The 16,306-nt window shown below is 37.3% G+C and overlaps 3 protein-coding genes across 5 annotated transcripts; 1 reads left to right on the top strand and 2 right to left on the bottom strand.

Moving 5' to 3' along the window:
• The first annotated feature begins 410 nt into the window (after positions 1–410).
• LOC105161770 (Subtilisin-like serine endopeptidase family protein) lies at positions 411–4,526 on the top strand. Its single transcript, XM_011079578.3, has 11 exons — positions 411–506; positions 631–719; positions 1,020–1,117; positions 1,207–1,350; positions 1,540–1,645; positions 2,247–2,754; positions 2,841–2,941; positions 3,127–3,345; positions 3,428–3,536; positions 3,615–3,828; positions 3,904–4,526. The coding sequence occupies exons 1-11, from the start codon at positions 411–413 to the stop codon at positions 4,443–4,445; spliced, it is 2,226 nt and encodes a 741-aa protein (XP_011077880.1). The 3' UTR covers positions 4,446–4,526.
• Positions 4,527–5,824: 1,298 nt separating this feature from the next.
• LOC105161771 (uncharacterized) lies at positions 5,825–10,030 on the bottom strand. 3 transcript variants are annotated; one of them, XM_011079583.3, is made up of 6 exons: positions 9,608–10,030; positions 7,920–7,941; positions 7,771–7,848; positions 7,326–7,391; positions 7,101–7,166; positions 5,825–7,022 (listed from the first exon to the last, which is right to left on the bottom strand). In XM_011079583.3, the coding sequence occupies exons 1-6, from the start codon at positions 9,682–9,684 to the stop codon at positions 6,270–6,272; spliced, it is 1,062 nt and encodes a 353-aa protein (XP_011077885.1). In that variant the 5' UTR covers positions 9,685–10,030; the 3' UTR covers positions 5,825–6,269. The 3 variants fall into 3 exon arrangements, with proteins under 3 accessions (XP_011077885.1, XP_011077881.1, XP_011077882.1); XM_011079579.3 differs by having other exon boundaries at positions 7,920–8,072; XM_011079580.3 differs by lacking the exon at positions 9,608–10,030 and adding an exon at positions 8,799–9,601 and having other exon boundaries at positions 7,920–8,072.
• Positions 10,031–10,890: 860 nt separating this feature from the next.
• LOC105161772 (IQ domain-containing protein IQM3) lies at positions 10,891–14,708 on the bottom strand. Its single transcript, XM_011079584.3, has 9 exons — positions 14,268–14,708; positions 13,906–14,020; positions 13,688–13,753; positions 13,477–13,565; positions 13,004–13,091; positions 12,717–12,863; positions 12,507–12,599; positions 12,161–12,262; positions 10,891–11,712 (listed from the first exon to the last, which is right to left on the bottom strand). Exons 1-9 carry the CDS (start codon positions 14,546–14,548, stop codon positions 11,218–11,220), a joined length of 1,476 nt encoding a protein of 491 aa, XP_011077886.1. The 5' UTR covers positions 14,549–14,708; the 3' UTR covers positions 10,891–11,217.
• Positions 14,709–16,306: the final 1,598 nt, after the last annotated feature.

Genomic DNA, 16,306 nt, shown 5'->3' on the forward strand with positions numbered 1-16,306 from the left:
TTCTATATGTCTAATATTTTCCTACAGTAGTGTCCTCCATCCACACTGTAACAGCTGGATTTATTAACTTTGGTTAAGAAATATTATTTGATTTTGATTGGTGAAATAAATTTTATTGTACAACTTCTTATTAATTTCCTTAATAATTCAGGCAGATTTGGTAAAATATCAGGTTGCATGGATGTTCTAACGCATTAGATCAGGATTTCTTGTGGTCAATCTTCTTCCTTAGTGGGACGATCCACCTTCCATGCCTTCAAATTCTCACTTTTATTTTTACCTACCTATCAACCTAATGTGTATGTATATATAATGTGTTTTATCACTCCATTAAACTTCACTAACAACACACATTCAAGCACCCTAAAACACACACTGAATTTCACACAAAAAATTCGAGTTCCACCAATATGTTGTCAAAGAACCTAGTACTGTTTACGTTGTTCAGTCTATGTATTCTTGATTTTGACAGGCCCAGCTATGCGTCTGATGACGACGAGCGACAGGTCCTCTCCCCCAACTCTATTCATACACGTCGTGTATATAAAATTTATACGTGCAGATCATTGTACTTAATTAAGAATTGGTAGAGTTTTTGAACTCATGAGATTTTGTGCTGTGTTCGAACAGCCGTACATTGTTTACATGGGAGAACTGCCGGAGGACAGGATTTCGTTGATGGACGTACACCACAACCTTCTAGTACAGGCCATTGGAGAGTACTGACACCATCTATACTTCTCTATCTCTCTTACATGCCTGCCGCATTTCTTTTCTAAATTTTAGGATTAATTACAACGACCTCTCTGAAGTAATTACACCGGCTACTATGGAAACAGTACATTAACATCCCATTATAGTCTAAGCAGCATGCAATTTCATTGAACGGGACGTCGGGACATACAATCAAAATTTGTAATAGATCATTTTAATTCAACTTGTAACCAAGACATAGATTGTAATAATTAACAACCATACTCAAGTACTCTTACAAGAATATACAATGGCGAAATTTTCAGTGGAACAATAGCTAGGAACTCCAAGATACATAGCTACGGGCGGAGTTTCAATGGTTTCGCGGCAAGGCTATTGCCCCATGAAGCAAGACGACTATCTCGTACGTGGTTATGCATGATAGACATTTATGATTTTATTCAGACCTTTAATTTCCATGTAACTTTAATTTGGGCAATGCTATTTTTTCAGAGAAAGAAGGCATTGTCTCAGTGTTTCGTAGCAGAACACAGAACCTTCTGACAACAAGATCATGGGATTTTCTTGGAATGTCGGAGAAATTGAAGAGAAATCAACAGGCTGAGAGCAACATCATAGTAGCTCTCCTTGATACAGGTAACAAGAAAACTTAATGCCATTTACTTGTCGTGTGATTTATGTACAATTAGAAAGAATTTCTCTAATTGGACTGGTTTGACCGTTGATTTAACAATCCATGTGGATACATATTCACGTGAACGGCAGCAAGTAAATTTGATGATACTCATTTTCTTGACCCATTGATGTTGCTGATGTGGCATGCAGGAGTATGGGTAGAATCCCCCAGTTTTAATGATGTGGGGTTCGGACCTCCCCCTCTCAAATGGAAGGGCAAATGTGAAGAAGGTGGAAATTTCACTGGTTGCAACAAGTAAGTTTAACACAGTTCCTTAATTATGAGTAATTTATGAAAATTAGCTCTATAATTTTCAATAATTAATACACAGACAACATTTTTAAGATTCTTTTATTACATTAATAGGTTTTCACTGTAGACGAAAATATGCTTGATGGGATTTCATGTCAGTATAACAAATTTAGTGTTGTTTATGCAATTAATTCAAATAATAAGGACGACTTTTGCAATTTAGCATAACGAAGGGGCATGACGTAATTATTTTTATTTATATTTAACATCAGTGATAAGAGGTGTTAATGTAATTATTCTAATTAATGGGGTGATATTTGTAATTAAACTATAACTATGGGGAATAAACATAATTATACTGCAATTTATATATAGGGTAAATTGTATTGATACCTCAAGATTATCCTATGACACAAAAAAACACCTTGTCTTTTATTAAGTTACGGTTATACCCTCCATTTAAAGTCAAAGCTTATATAAATACTTTCTAAAAAAATATTATACTAGCACTTTTTAAGGGGTATAGCTGTAATTTTACAAAAAGTCGGGGGTCTATATAATTTAACCTTACATACATGCTCTGATGCTTGTCCAACATTGACAGCAAGGTCATTGGCGCACAATACTTCAATCTCGCACACAGCGTACAACCCTACGAGACTACTCCGGTGGACACCGATGGGCACGGAACACACACCGCCTCCACGGCCGCCGGCGTGTTTGTAGAAAGGGCAAGTTTATACGGCATTGCAGAAGGAACAGCACGCGGTGGGGTGCCATCAGCACGCATAGCAAGTTACAAAGTGTGTTGGCCAAGTGGCTGCGAGGATGTAGACATTTTAGCTGCATTCGACGCAGCCATTGCTGATGGAGTGGATATCATATCAGTATCCATTGGCGGAGCATCCAGGAGTTTCACTAAGGATCCTATAGCCATCGGATCGTTCCACGCCTCCAGGAAGGGGATCCTCACCGTTTGTGCAGCCGGGAATGAAGGACCATATGAAGCCACGGTCCAGAACGCTGCACCGTGGATCATGACAGTAGCAGCTAGCACCATAGACAGGCAGTTTCATGCTGATGTTAAGTTGGGCAATGGAGAGAAGATTTCTGTATGTTTACTCTCTTTCCGGTCTTTTCTCAGTTCTGGTCTCTGTGCAAGGTTCTTGAATATACTGTTTTCATTGGTTTTTGGCAGGGGATTGCAGTCAATACATTTGCTCCAGAAAAGGGGTTCTACCCTTTGACAAATGGAGCTCAATCGAAAAATTTCAGTGGAGATTTATATGGGAATGCCAGGTACCTGAATAGCTGCTAATCTTGGTATGAGGATTAGAGTATTTGTCTGTTTCAGCTTCTGTCTGAAATGATATATTCATGTTGTGCAAGAACTCCCTAAACAAATCTTTGAGGATAGCAAGATTTGTCTAATGTGGGCATGATATTACTTCATTGTTAGTACTGAGTTCATGGCTATGTGACAGTGCCTGTGATTACGGCTCGCTGAGAACGGACAAGGTGAAAGGTAAAATCGTGTATTGCCAGGGAGCAGGCGGTGATACTGTCGTTCAAAACCTGGGTGGAGCCGGCACCATCATGTCCAGCAACGATGATTTGGATACCGCGTTCGCCACGATTGGAATTGGAACCTATATCAGTGTTGAGGATGGTCAGAGGATCGATAAGTACATAAATTCCACTAGGTAAGTTCTGATCTATAAACAAATGTGGTACTTTTCCTACACTAAGCTTACATTTAATCTTAAAAATGTTGTTCTGTTATAGATCAGCTCGAGCTGTTGTATACAAAACAAGAACTGTGGAAGCTCCAGCCCCTGCCGTAGCTTCGTTTTCATCTAGAGGACCTTCTAGATTAAGTCCTAACATTCTCAAGGTGACAAGATTCTCTCACTGCTTCTGTATAACACACATCTTTCTGGCTCCCTCTCCATTCTAAGCCTGAAATCTACAGCCTGACATTTCTGCGCCTGGGGTTAACATATTGGCTGCTTACTCAAAATTCACCACAGTTACCGGAGAAGAAGGCGACAAACGAGTGGTGAAATTCAACGTAGAATCTGGAACTTCAATGGCATGCCCTCATGTTGCAGGGGCTGCTGCCTATATCAAATCCTTCCATCCGAGATGGTCACCTGCTGCGATCAAGTCTGCTCTAATGACCACTTGTATGCTTCTGTCTTTTCCTATACTAATACGCTCTAGTGTGGACAAAGTGATTGATGTCGATAACTTTCTTGCAGCAAAACCGATGAAGATAAAGCCGTTGGAGGCTGAATTAGCCTCTGGCTCAGGAGAAATCAACCCGAGAGCAGCAGTGCATCCTGGCCTGGTTTATGACATCGGCACAAAATCCTACGTTAGTTTTCTCTGCAAACAGGGCTACGAAAGCAAAGATGTTGCTCTCATAACAGGCAAAAACTACAATTGCTCAAACATTACACAAGCAATAGGAGCGGATGGACTCAACTATCCTTCAATACATCTCAAAGTCGATAACACTGATTCTGTCATATCAGCTGTGTTTTATCGTACTGTAACAAACGTTGGAATCGGTAGATCAACGTATGTGGTTGATATTGAGCCCCCGGAGGGTCTTTCAGTCGAAGTCACTCCCAACATCTTGAGATTTTTCCGGCTTCACCAGAAGAAGTCGTTTAAAGTGATGTTGAAAGGCAAAAGCATCCAGAAGAATATGTGGTACCTCTCCGGATCACTATCCTGGAGCGACTCCAAGCATCATGTTAGAAGTCCTATTCTTGTCTCCCTTCCAACAGATTATTAGTGTATTCTTACACCTTCACTTTTGTGGCAATTCCATTGCTGTAAAGCATCATCTGTATGATGAAAAGGGTGTTTATTCTCACTTGATTGTGTCATCCTACGCCTACAACATACTTAGTGCAATGCCAAGCCAATTTCTCATGCCCATATATACAAAAAATGAGCTAATCAAGATTAAGGATGGCAACCGAACGAATTTGCCAAACCCCCGATCCACCCCACCAAGAAATCCTGAACCTGGATTTCGGACCTGTTGGGATGAGCCCGATCGACCTGGTTCAATGTTTTTAAAATGTTCATATAAATTTTTTTTTTTTTCAAAATAATACTACCGTAACTTGAAGCAATAATATTATTGAAAAACTAATATTTTTTTGGTAGATTTAATGGCGAGTGTTTTAGGGATTAAAATATTAAAAAAAATTAGAATACGTGTTACTTATATAAACATTAAAAATATTTATAAATTATTTATATTATTATTTTAATTTATAGAAAATATTATATTTATGTACTACATATAAATATAAATAAATTATATATGTTTTTTTATTTATATATAAATATATTTTATGTGAGTATATATAAAATATACAAAAATAAAATAATTGGGGCGGATTCGAAAGATATCCGCATCCAAACCAGTAAAACAAAATCTGCTCCAAGACCCTTTTGAAGTTTTAACCCGCCTTAATTGGGGGGTTCTGGGCAGATGTTTGGGTCCAACTCGGACCCATTCTGTCAAGATGTCTACAGCCCACAATAGAAATATGGTGATCGAATAAACTTACTTAAAAACAAAAGAAGCAAAGAAAAGAACGTAATTTGCATAAAATAATATAAATCAGCACATTTTCAATAGTCCAGAAAAGCATATCTTTGAGCACGACTGATTCGGCTAATAAAAAAATGGCCATTTTATAAAAAGAATTCTTAACAAATTTAATCATTAACATAATTTGATGTTCGGAATTTCTTTCTTTGGATTTTTATTGTTACATACTTTATTTATTCAAGTTTATGTTAAAATGCATCTATGTTTTATTTATGGAACAAGGATATTTTTAATTCTTTTTGAAAAAAGTGCTTATCCTAATTAGATTTGATCGAAGCAAACTAATTATAGAACAAACACATCCTATTTTTAAAGAGAAAATCTTCACGATAAATTAAGTTTGATCGAACAAAATCAATCACAGAACAAACATGATACGATTGCGATGCAATCAATCACTTTCCCTATATTGTACACCAATTACACAACAAGTATTTTATACTTATCCTATAATTAATTCAAATTTGAGCAAACCTGTTAGAATTTCGTATTTTGGTTAAAATTTCAAAGTTAGAAGCTTATAAAATTTTAAATGTAGAAAAGGGTCTTCAATACCATCTCCATAGACCATATACTAAGATGCCACTCCATAGTAGAAGGGGTTACAAGTTAAGATATTACATTAAGCATGCCGCTTAACTGGGCAACCTGCATTAATACAGAACTTGGGAGTCTCCCTCTTTCCCAAAGAACTTCCAGAGCAGTCGTTCAGACAAAACAGGCCTACGGAAAGAGTAAGCTCCAAGATTATGCTGATTTCCAACTATGCATATGTTACAGAGATTGAGTTGCTACCATCTTCAGTATTTACAGAGCAGAACAGAACAGCTTCAAGATAATTAACATTCCAATAGAGTCATTTCTTGCACAGAATCCACTCTGATCCTTGAGCTTTTTAACCATTTTTTGCTAGAACTCTTTTAAGTATTCCCATCATATTTTTCCTTCTCAAGCAAAAAGTTTCAACGACCTTTCCTCTGCGATTCCACCTTAACCAGAGACCGAAAGATTCTTGCTATGTATATGAACAAGTTGGGAGCGGTTGTTCTTTAGTTTCATCAATTCCTTCCTCTTCCGCCTTGCCGTAGTTGCTGCAAACACGTTCTCCGGATCTTCATTGCGGCGGATAATTGGCTCTTGATTCTTCTTGGCTAGTCCACGTGATGTATGCCCAGGGGCAGAAACAGCAGTGAAATTGCAAGTTTCATCCGCCAGAGATGTGAATCCAGCTGCACAGACGTTTTCCACAGGCATAGCTCTTGCAGAACTGGAAGCCTCCATCATCATGTTTAGGTTTGATATTAACTGATGCTCATCTTTCACGAACAGACTGTCCGAGGATGATGAAAAACTGCATTGACGAGTTGATGAAGTCTCATTTTGTCTCTTATTAGTATCACAATGAGAGTGAATTGTATTGCTACCACTGAGAAAGGGAAGTAGCCAGGGTACTGCTAATACAAACAAGGGATGTCCTAGTTTCGTATACAGTTCTTGTCCTTGATTTAAAGAGGGCATATCTATGCGGTGCATAGCTGAACTTATGATGTCAGAACGCGACGCACATTGCAAGTGACAACCATTTGAAGATGCAAAAATCGAGGGCCAGAGGAAAGGCGATATAGAAGGCTGGTAATATAAAAGAATAGGAGCACCCGTAGTAGCAGAACTAGGTATCTCTTCCGCAGATGGATTAGGAGCTTCTTGCATTTCTCTTTGTTCAGCCTTCTTTATATTAGCCAACTAGCGATGCACAGGAACAAGGGAGTGAGAAATATGTTTTCAAGAACAAAATAGCTAACTGCTGAAGGGGTGTCTTACCTGCAGCTTGAGAAATTCATTTCTACCTTTCAAAGAAGTGTACTCCTTCACTGCCAGCTCCTTTTCCTTCTCACAAGAGTATGCATTCAAAGAAAAAGCATCTTTAGTAATCTTCTATATAAACAAGAAATAGATAAGGTACGCGCAATTTGACAAGCCATTTTGACTCAATTGCCAGCCAAGGTTAAAGCTGCAAACAAAAGTAGGAAAGGAAAGTTAGTGTACCTTCTTCAAATTCTTGTTCTCCTCAGACAGATCAGCTGCTTGCTTGATCAACTCAAGGTGCATAGCCTGATGCAGAAGTGAAAAGGAAAACTATAATTACACAGAGAATCATAACCAAAAATATTAGATGATACTGAATTCCACAGGATAGCAGAAAAACAGTTATGTCCTTAGCCTTCTTTCCTAGCAGTCAGAACCTATGATTGGATTTTATGACGAGACACTTTGTAGAGTAATAGTACGAAAATAAGATACAGTAGCTTTCCATGTAAGACAAAAGCAAATGTAGAAAGCGAGAACGGAAGTAAATGTGGTCCACCTAAAAAATGAAAAGCTTCTTACCAAACAATAACTGCAAGTACGATACATAGAGAAAGGAAAAAAACAAAAACAGAAATGCGAGGAAGTAGGATCGTTAAAAAGTGAATTGATGGCAGACAGGCACCTGTCTGCGACGAATTGTCTGTCTGGCAGATTCTCTATTTGCTAAGATTCGGCGAAGCCTTCGAGCTTCCCTCTCAGCCTGAGTGGAAGAGAACTAAGACAAAAAGAGCACATTCTGATAATTCAAGAAGACATCCAATTTCCATGTACCTCCGTCAAATTTTGCCTTGACCTGTTGGCAGAATTTGATTGATAACTTTTAGTAGTGCATTCCACAATTCTAACAGTTTCCTCAGCCCTTAAAGCACTTCTAACCATGTTATTTGTATTTCCCCAACACTCTTGGACTGCTATTGCTTGATCCTGATATAAACAAAGATATTTTCCAAGTCCAGCAAAGAGAAAAGAGTAACTTGTTAACAAAGTTGCATACGTGACATTTTCCAGGATGCGTTTATTATAAGAATTGCTCAAGGCCATTGACCAGAAGCTGCCAAGTAGTCCAAATGCTGGATTCAAGGTCTCCCCATGAAGAATACAAAAAAACTTTGTTCACTAAAACCTTACATCATATCCTATTTAAAAAAAATCAAGAACTAGCTCCTACATTTTTGAGCATTTAGAATATAAATTTCACATGAATTGCTCAAAATCCAGTTGAAAATTATGAGATTAAGGATTCCAATATGTAGTCCCTAGTTCGGGAGCCAAAACATTTTGTGATAGACCAAGGAGGCCTTGCTCTAGTTTCAAGATTGATGCCTTGCAATTAAAAAATTGCCTCTCCAAGTCCCAAATTTCTTAGTAATTAGTTGTTATTTGTTGTTTCTTGTTATTTGCTTCCTTTGGTTCTGCAATGTGATTTAAAATTGTTTATGTACTTTATCAACTTTCGATTGAGATGTACCAGATGATGTAGTCAGCAATCTTGATGCATGTAATAATAGACCATTTCCATAAAAAACAATTGCCCAGAGATAAATTCCTTATCAAACTGTAAGCACCAAAAAGAAAGAAGAAAGAAAACCTTAAAACTAGAGGATCGGTGTAGTAAGAATTTGAGACACCACCATAATTGAGATCTTATACCTTGCACCATGGAATTGATAATTGGGCAAAATCTTTCAACCTATTCAGGAACTTCCCTGGCTAGAGCTTCCTCTCCTTTTTTACATCAAGATTTACATTTTTCAATTTGAGAAGCAAATATCAGAACATGGAGCGAAGAAGAGAGAAGCCTAGCCAGTATAACTCTGGTCTTTCCAGAAGTGGGACTAATCAAACTGTCAACATAAGTCTGCCCATAAAGGCTTTCAACAGCCAAGAATAAGGAGAAAGGCACAAGAGAAGGCAAAACAGAAGACTATTCCTATAGTTCTCGTCCTTATTTCTTTTACCAATTTGTTATCCATTCCCAGAAGCTAAGTAAATATTTTTCCTTGCTTTTGGATGTTCTTTTTGGCTTCAAAATAAACTATCGTGCTCCACCTTCTTGCAATTTTCTTTACGTTCTTTCGGGTAGATTTCTATTATTGTGGGAAAAGTCAATGCCTAATACGTTAGAGAAGACAAACACCACACAGTTTCCACTGTCTTTCCTTTGATTTTCATTGAAGAGAAGGATCAAACACTTGGCTGCCAATCTTCAAGCTCGGCGATGCAACAAAATTCAAGCAGAACCCACACATGGTATAGTAATTACATGTATAGCCCACCTCTCTTCTGTGAAAAATAGTATCAATTTCTGCTTCTCCATCCTTCTAGTTCTTTTCTCTTTATTACCTTATTGCATTGACATAAGAAAAACAAACATGAAAATGACAAACTCCAACGCACCCAAGACCACGGTGTTTGGACAATCTACGCAAGTAGGAAAACAGAAAGTAAATTAGAAAAACCTGAGAGGTATGGGGAGCAGAAGGGAACATGGCTCCCTGCTGACTGGAGCAATGAAGCTCGGCGGAAACCGAGGCATTAGAGCAGCAGGCCAGTGCTGCCAGAGCTTCGGCAGCCTCCCGCTCACAGGTCACCATGTGATCATCTTCCTCCTCCGCCGCCTGGCAAAGAACCCTGGTACTTGTTATCATCAAGATTCCAACACCTGAACTGTTGTTCCCTGGGATTTAATTTAAGCACAAACGTGAAAGGAGTGAAGTTGGGAGAAAGAAGCATAATGCAGTATGGGGCACAGGTCCCGGCGTAGGTGCCAAAGCAGGGCAAGTGTTATGCCAGTTGAGGGCGAAAATCTTCGGTGTCAGCACCATCCCATGCCTCCCACCTGCCACGTCTCACTTTTACCTTCTCTTTAATTTTTTCGTGGGGAATTGCCAACTCTTTCATTCACGATGCAACATTTTTAAATTAATTTCTTTTATTATATTATAAAATTAAAATAAAAAATGCAGTCCAAGACGCCGTACAAGCCAATCAAGGTTTCATTCTTGTGGAAACACTCCACCCCTACCCCACATCTAATACTCATCTAACTATGTTAATTCATCTCAGTCTAAATTATAATTTATTTTTTCATAGGATTTGGACAAGAAATACTTATGTTAGCTAAAAATATTATATAAATTTTTAATTTTATTTATTATTTAATAATTTTATACTTATAAAAAAAATATATAATGCTATTAACCTCATTCCATATATATATTACAATACAAATATATATATATAAATATTAATGAGGGAGAAAATTAAAAATTATGTATTTTGCTTTGCTTTTGTCAGTATTTTTTATCCAAATCCTAATGAAAGAGGGTCAAGTATAAATTGAAAATTTTTGGATGGGGTGTAAGTATAATTACAAATTCTTTTTGGGTGAAAATATACTTTATTATTTTCAGAGGGGGTCTAAATATAATTAACCTAATTATGAATACATTTTCATTGTTTGAAAATAACAAAATATTTCTCTCAAATAAAAAAAATTATTATATAACCCCTAAATAGTGAAATGAACATTACAACTTTAGTATTGTTAATTTTTTAAAAAAATATAAAAAAAATTTGAAGGTGGATAAAGTAAATAATCTGTAAAGAATATTAGTCTGTAAAAATTATAAAAATATATATGTAATTATAATTTATAATACAAAATGATATTTTGGTCATTTCATCATAAAAATTGAATAAAAAACTAACGGAATAAACTTGACTGCAAAATCAGAGAGAATTTGTAGTTTGCCAAAGATTAAGGAGATATTTATAATTATCCGATAATTGTAATTTAACCTTCATCTTTATTCTCCACATTCTGACCTACATGCACAAACACTAGACCACTGCTCAAACTCCACTCTCCATTCAGAAAGCCGAAAACCCGTATTCAAAGATTGCTATACTTGATCATGTCAACTAGTGATCATCAGGATTTCACCTCCCACATAGTTTATAGTAGAAATTGAGGCCTACATTTCTACTCCCTGAAAGCAATTTTCTACATAAATACTCTCAACTACTTGGATTCAGTTCCTAGAAAGCATTTGGAGAGCTTTGAAACTCAGGAAGTTGTGAGGCCTTCGTTGCTGAGATGTGATGGAGAAGCAGGAGAATCGAGAGTAGTGATTGGCCTGGGGGTTGACACCGGAGCACATGCTCGTGGAGAGACGTTCGTGAATTCCAATGCTTGCAACCTCAACTCTACAGGGTAGTCAGCAACACAGCCGATTCTGGGGCCAGCTCCAGTAGACCATTTGATGGAGAGTTTATGGCCTAATTGATATGATTTTGCAGCCTTCTTGGAGTTGATCCTTTGCAGTATTACTGTCTTCGGGACATCTGCTCTGGGACTCTGAAGACCACCAGAGAGTGTCCTTTTGTACTCGGTTATAGTTTTCGGTTGAGAAGTTTCAGGTTTCTCTGAAGACGGTTCTTCCTTTTCACTGGGAAGATCGCATGGTGAAGAATCTGATGCTGGCGGAACTTCAGACATAGATCCATCCTCAGCCAATTTTCCACTTTCATTGGCATCATAGTCTTCATTTACCTTTTGTATCTGATAAAATATGAACAATAGTATTAAAGAGGAAAACTACATCGTAACAGCGGATGGAACATCTTTAGATCATGTTAAACTTGGACGGTTGGACCTACTCAAAGTACATGTGCGACAAGTTTACAATTTGCTCGTCAGCTTCTTTAAATGGCAGGCAATATTGAGTTTCATTTCTTAGTTCATGCGTTACACAAACAAAAGCCATAATTATGTGCGGTTAAGAGAGAGAGTGGGAAGGAAAGAAATTACCTACACAATAATACAGAATGTTTGTATATCAGAAGCAGAATCAGGCATTTCCATATAATCTTTTCAAGAAAACCGGGAGTGTATAGCCCCCACCACCCATAAATCCACCCCCCCCCCCTCCCCTAGGACTACTAAAAGAGCATGTATCATGCTTAATGGTATTGAAGTGAATACTGCTCTCAGACACCGAGGTACATACCTCCACTTCAACCAGGTTAACTCCATTTTCCTTGAGAAATGATAAAAAGCTGTCGAGACTATCGTCAGTTGGCTTATAGTGTCCACTGTAAGCTGAGATACACTGAAGAACATAAAATATTATTGTATTATGTCAACTGAATTTAAAATCTAGTACAAGAAGAAATTACCGAGAAAAAATTAGAAAGTTCAATTGGCCCTTGCAATTAAAATTTATGATACTAAAGCAGTATAGAACTGGGAGGCATCGGGTATGATTCTAATTTGGCTTTCAGCTCTAGCTAGTGTGATAGAAAGGTTTTGTCTCAAAGGCAACAAGTTAAACTACAGCAATCTTCAGACAGTACCTTAAGTACTCCATCTTCTGCCATGAGCCTTCCAGCAGCTAAAGTAGCCCCTCCAGCCAGGAAGCTGGAATGGTGGAACAATCCTTTCTTTTTCTGGATGTAAGTACCACGTAGATGTTTGATGAATTAAACGTAAGAAATGGAGAATTGAAAGAAAGATCAGACATCAGAATCAGAAAAGTAAGTTTACTTCATCTGTCAGACCTATACCTCTCCAGTGTAGAGTTTCTTAGAGGTACTCATGACAAAGATCCATTTAGATCCCGGTAATCCTTTGGTCGTATCAAGAGGTCTCCCTGTGACTTTGTGCAGTATCTTCCCATCAACGACCACGAATTCGTAATGTTCTCGCTCTTGCTGAACAGAGAAAAGATGGGACAAAAAGAACGTAATGGTGTTATGATACTACTATATACACATGATGCAATGAGCCTGAACCTTGGAGAAAGCTAAAGAAAGATTGGAACAAAATACAGATGATTGCATCAGTGACATACCGGCCCAAGATACTTGATACATTGTCGACGAAGCTTTGATCTTGGACACTCTTTAAGGTCAACCTCTTTGCCATCTCCAAGGTCCAACCTGTACAATAATAACTACCAAGTCTCAACTCTGAACATGCTTTTTCGCTTTATATTAGAGCAAATTATTTTTATAGCTGGTTTCCCAACTACAATGGACATGAAAAGCCATGAACAAAATACTGATACAAATTTCATCATCTTCCTCATCATATCTTTCTTTTCGAAGAAACACAAATTCTTCAAAAATTTATCTACCAGCAACTTTTTACAGCATACGTTTACCACGGCCGTGTTTATCCTAGCCCATATCATGAATCAATTTTTCAAGTAATCATCATGTTTGACCAGATAAGATGAAGCACTACGGAAAAAAATTCTCCAAAGACAAAATAACACTTGAAGAAACAAGTCTGCTGGACGGGAAGCAGTTTAAAGTTTCTCACCAGTAGAAGAAAGGCTGACCAGAATTAGTCTTACACCACTCTTCATAATAAAAATGCAAGTTGTGCCCATAGCGATGCCGCGGATCAATCTAGTTCAGATCGCAGCAAACAAAATCAAACTTCAAAGTAACTGTTACCATAACGAAACACCATTCAAACGGATAAACAACAATATAAAGTATATGAAAAGGAAACCAGAAAAGCAACTCACAGCTTCAATCCAGTGCTGGAAAGCCAACTTTTGCGCCTTGGCATCTTTAGACAAGCCCTTCCCTACCTGTATACATGTTTTAGCAACATAAACACAATCGCACACAACTGTTGGCTCAATTCATATTGTTCATATTACCGTTTATATTCTTACTACTTGTTATTCTTGTCTAGTGGTTTGTTAACTGTCAACAAAAAAGTTACAAATTGAGGGTGCACCTTGGAAGCATTCAAACCGACACGATTCCACCGCGACACAGCTGTCTCTGGCTTCAAGAAGTTGAAAAACGAGATTGTGCTCTGGTTTAATTGTGCAAAATCCAGCACTTGCCACCTTCGGTTTCCACCAGGAAATCAATATCATCTCAACAGTTGACAAAAGCAAAAACGATGGACAGACAGAGGGAAATCATCTAAAGGGCAAAAACAACTTATTACACGCCGTTGTTTTATTAATAAAATCATCTTGCATGAGATAACTATAAATTATCCAAAGAAAGAACCCTTAAAGGCGCCCATTAAGCGATAATGTAAATAAAACAACATCTCCACGCGAATCTAGATAATGAGAATCAAAGTACCACAGTTCTTCAGCAACCACAGCGGAGTCAGCTAACATGCGCCGGGTACGGTAGCTCCGATAAACCTTCTGAACTTTCATAGCAGCGGCACCCGACGGCGATCGCGCGGGAGCATGTACGGGACTGACCGGCGCTCCGTTGTCCCTCCGTTGAGCTTCGTTCTTGGCCATTTGAACAGCCACTTCCTGCGGCACCGGTGGCTCCTCCTCGAGCCGAAACTCGTTGTGATTGATGAAGGAAAAAGCAGGATTAGTGGTGGAGTTGAGAGGTTCGACCTCCATAGCAGACTCCGTTGGGAGGAGACACGATGGTTTTCATACAGACGCAAGGGGAGGCGGGTGGGAGAAACAGAATCTCGGGTAGAGAGTGAACTTAGGATTTTGTAAGTATTCGAGTGGCATCCACTTGTAGTCTTAGTCTTGTGTTGTCTGTGAACTGTTACGCGCGAGTTTATGGAAGGAATGGGGGTACTCGCGCTCTCATTCATAGCAAAGTTTTGGACCCTTTTTTCCATTTTGGTGCAGTCTAATTAAGTAATTAGAATAATTATAATTAAATTGTAGTAATTAATAGGTTGTAAATAGATGTGTGAGTAAGAATAGAAGAACGGGTTAGCAAGTAATAAGGGATTAGTGAGAAATGATTTGATTTAGTAAAAGTCAATAATTGGGAGATTATTATTATTAGGACCCAAAAGTCAAGTCTTGTCGTTAAGAGAGCTTCTTGTCTTGTGGTAATACCAAACTTGTGAAAATTATGTAACCACGTCTCTCATTTTCTGTATAGATAGATAGATAGGGCCCACACTCTCCTTTTCAACAAAATCACTCATGCAGGAAAAATCAATCACTTATCATAACCTTTCTTTGGTGGCTGTCAAATATCAATATCAATGTCATTTCATTTATTTATTTGTTTATGGCACAGCATTCTTATTATTTCATTCATTTGGTCAGGATAATATGTATTTTTTGTCACTAATATTATTATAAAAGCTTAAAGGTCAAGGTCAAGGCCATGCCATCCCCTTCCATCTTTCCTCATACCAACACCACAAAACTTTTCATAGCCGACTTTCAAGATTTTTTCCTACTTTCTTTATATTTTTATTTAATAACCATATTAAGAGTTAAGTACATTTAAACCCCCTCTACAAAAATGTAAAATTACATCGTGTCATCCCTTTCAGAAAAACTTGATTTATAGCTGACTCTATTTTATTAGAATTTTGATAGAAAATATTCACATTATTATATATAATATGTATATATGAATGCATACACCTCTTCATATTCTTTTTTAATACCCATTATGTTATACACCCTTTTGTATCCCCCATTATAATTTGTAATTAAAATAGTTATGATGTATTTTGTAACCACAATTTTGGTGGTCTATAAATACCACCATGTATTTCATTTGTAAGGTGATTTTGTAGTGAACAAAGAAAGTTTGTTGGAGAAATACATATATTTTACTTTATATTCTATTAAGAGTGATAGGCTAATAAACTTAGAATTTCTCTAAGTTTATAACACGTTATCAGCACGACGTTACGTTACGATCGATCAAGGTAAAATGATAATTTTATTAGTATAATTTTTCTTCTTTGTTTGTTTACCTCTACAATATCATAGTTACTTGTATCCTTGAATATTTCATAATAAAATATGAGTAATTATATTATATAATTCAATGTCTCCTGAAGTAGACATATATATATAAATTCTTGATTTTATCCCCTGAAGTGGATGTGATATTGCCTCCAGAAGCAGGCATACAATTCTTGATTTTATCCCCTGAAGTGGATATGTTCTATAAAATTTCATTGCTTCCTGAAGTAAGTAATGAGTTAAAATCATCTCCAGTAGTAGGTGAAATATTTTGTACCAATTATGTGCAATATCATCCCTGAAGTGATGATAAGTATATGTTTAATTTTCTCACCACCTGAAGTGTTTTGAGATAATGGCTTGATCAAGAAGCCCGATGCTTCTTCGTTTATTTATTTCATTTCTGATAATTTTTCGATAACATAG

This window comes from Sesamum indicum, linkage group LG5, assembly GCF_026168435.1.
Source record: "Sesamum indicum cultivar Baizhima isolate 11 linkage group LG5, ASM2616843v1, whole genome shotgun sequence".
Taxonomy (NCBI): Eukaryota; Viridiplantae; Streptophyta; class Magnoliopsida; order Lamiales; family Pedaliaceae; genus Sesamum; species Sesamum indicum.

Excerpts from the sequence above, each read along its gene's own strand:
- LOC105161770 (XM_011079578.3), top strand. The coding sequence starts at position 411 with ATGTTGTCAAAGAACCTAGTACTGTTTACGTTGTTCAGTCTATGTATT. Across the intron at positions 1,118-1,206 it reads TGAAGCAAGACGACTATCTC|AGAAAGAAGGCATTGTCTCA; the intron begins GTACGTGGTTAT and ends CTATTTTTTCAG. Across the intron at positions 3,829-3,903 it reads GTCTGCTCTAATGACCACTT|CAAAACCGATGAAGATAAAG; the intron begins GTATGCTTCTGT and ends ACTTTCTTGCAG.
- LOC105161771 (XM_011079579.3), bottom strand. The coding sequence starts at position 9,796 with ATGATAACAAGTACCAGGGTTCTTTGCCAGGCGGCGGAGGAGGAAGAT. Across the intron at positions 8,073-9,607 it reads CTGCTCCCCATACCTCTCAG|GATCAAGCAATAGCAGTCCA; the intron begins GTTTTTCTAATT and ends TGTTTATATCAG. Across the intron at positions 7,023-7,100 it reads ATGAATTTCTCAAGCTGCAG|TTGGCTAATATAAAGAAGGC; the intron begins GTAAGACACCCC and ends GTGCATCGCTAG.
- LOC105161772 (XM_011079584.3), bottom strand. The coding sequence starts at position 14,548 with ATGGAGGTCGAACCTCTCAACTCCACCACTAATCCTGCTTTTTCCTTC. Across the intron at positions 13,566-13,687 it reads TCCAGCACTGGATTGAAGCT|ATTGATCCGCGGCATCGCTA; the intron begins GTGAGTTGCTTT and ends GATCTGAACTAG. Across the intron at positions 13,092-13,476 it reads GGTCAGCCTTTCTTCTACTG|GTTGGACCTTGGAGATGGCA; the intron begins GTGAGAAACTTT and ends ATTATTGTACAG.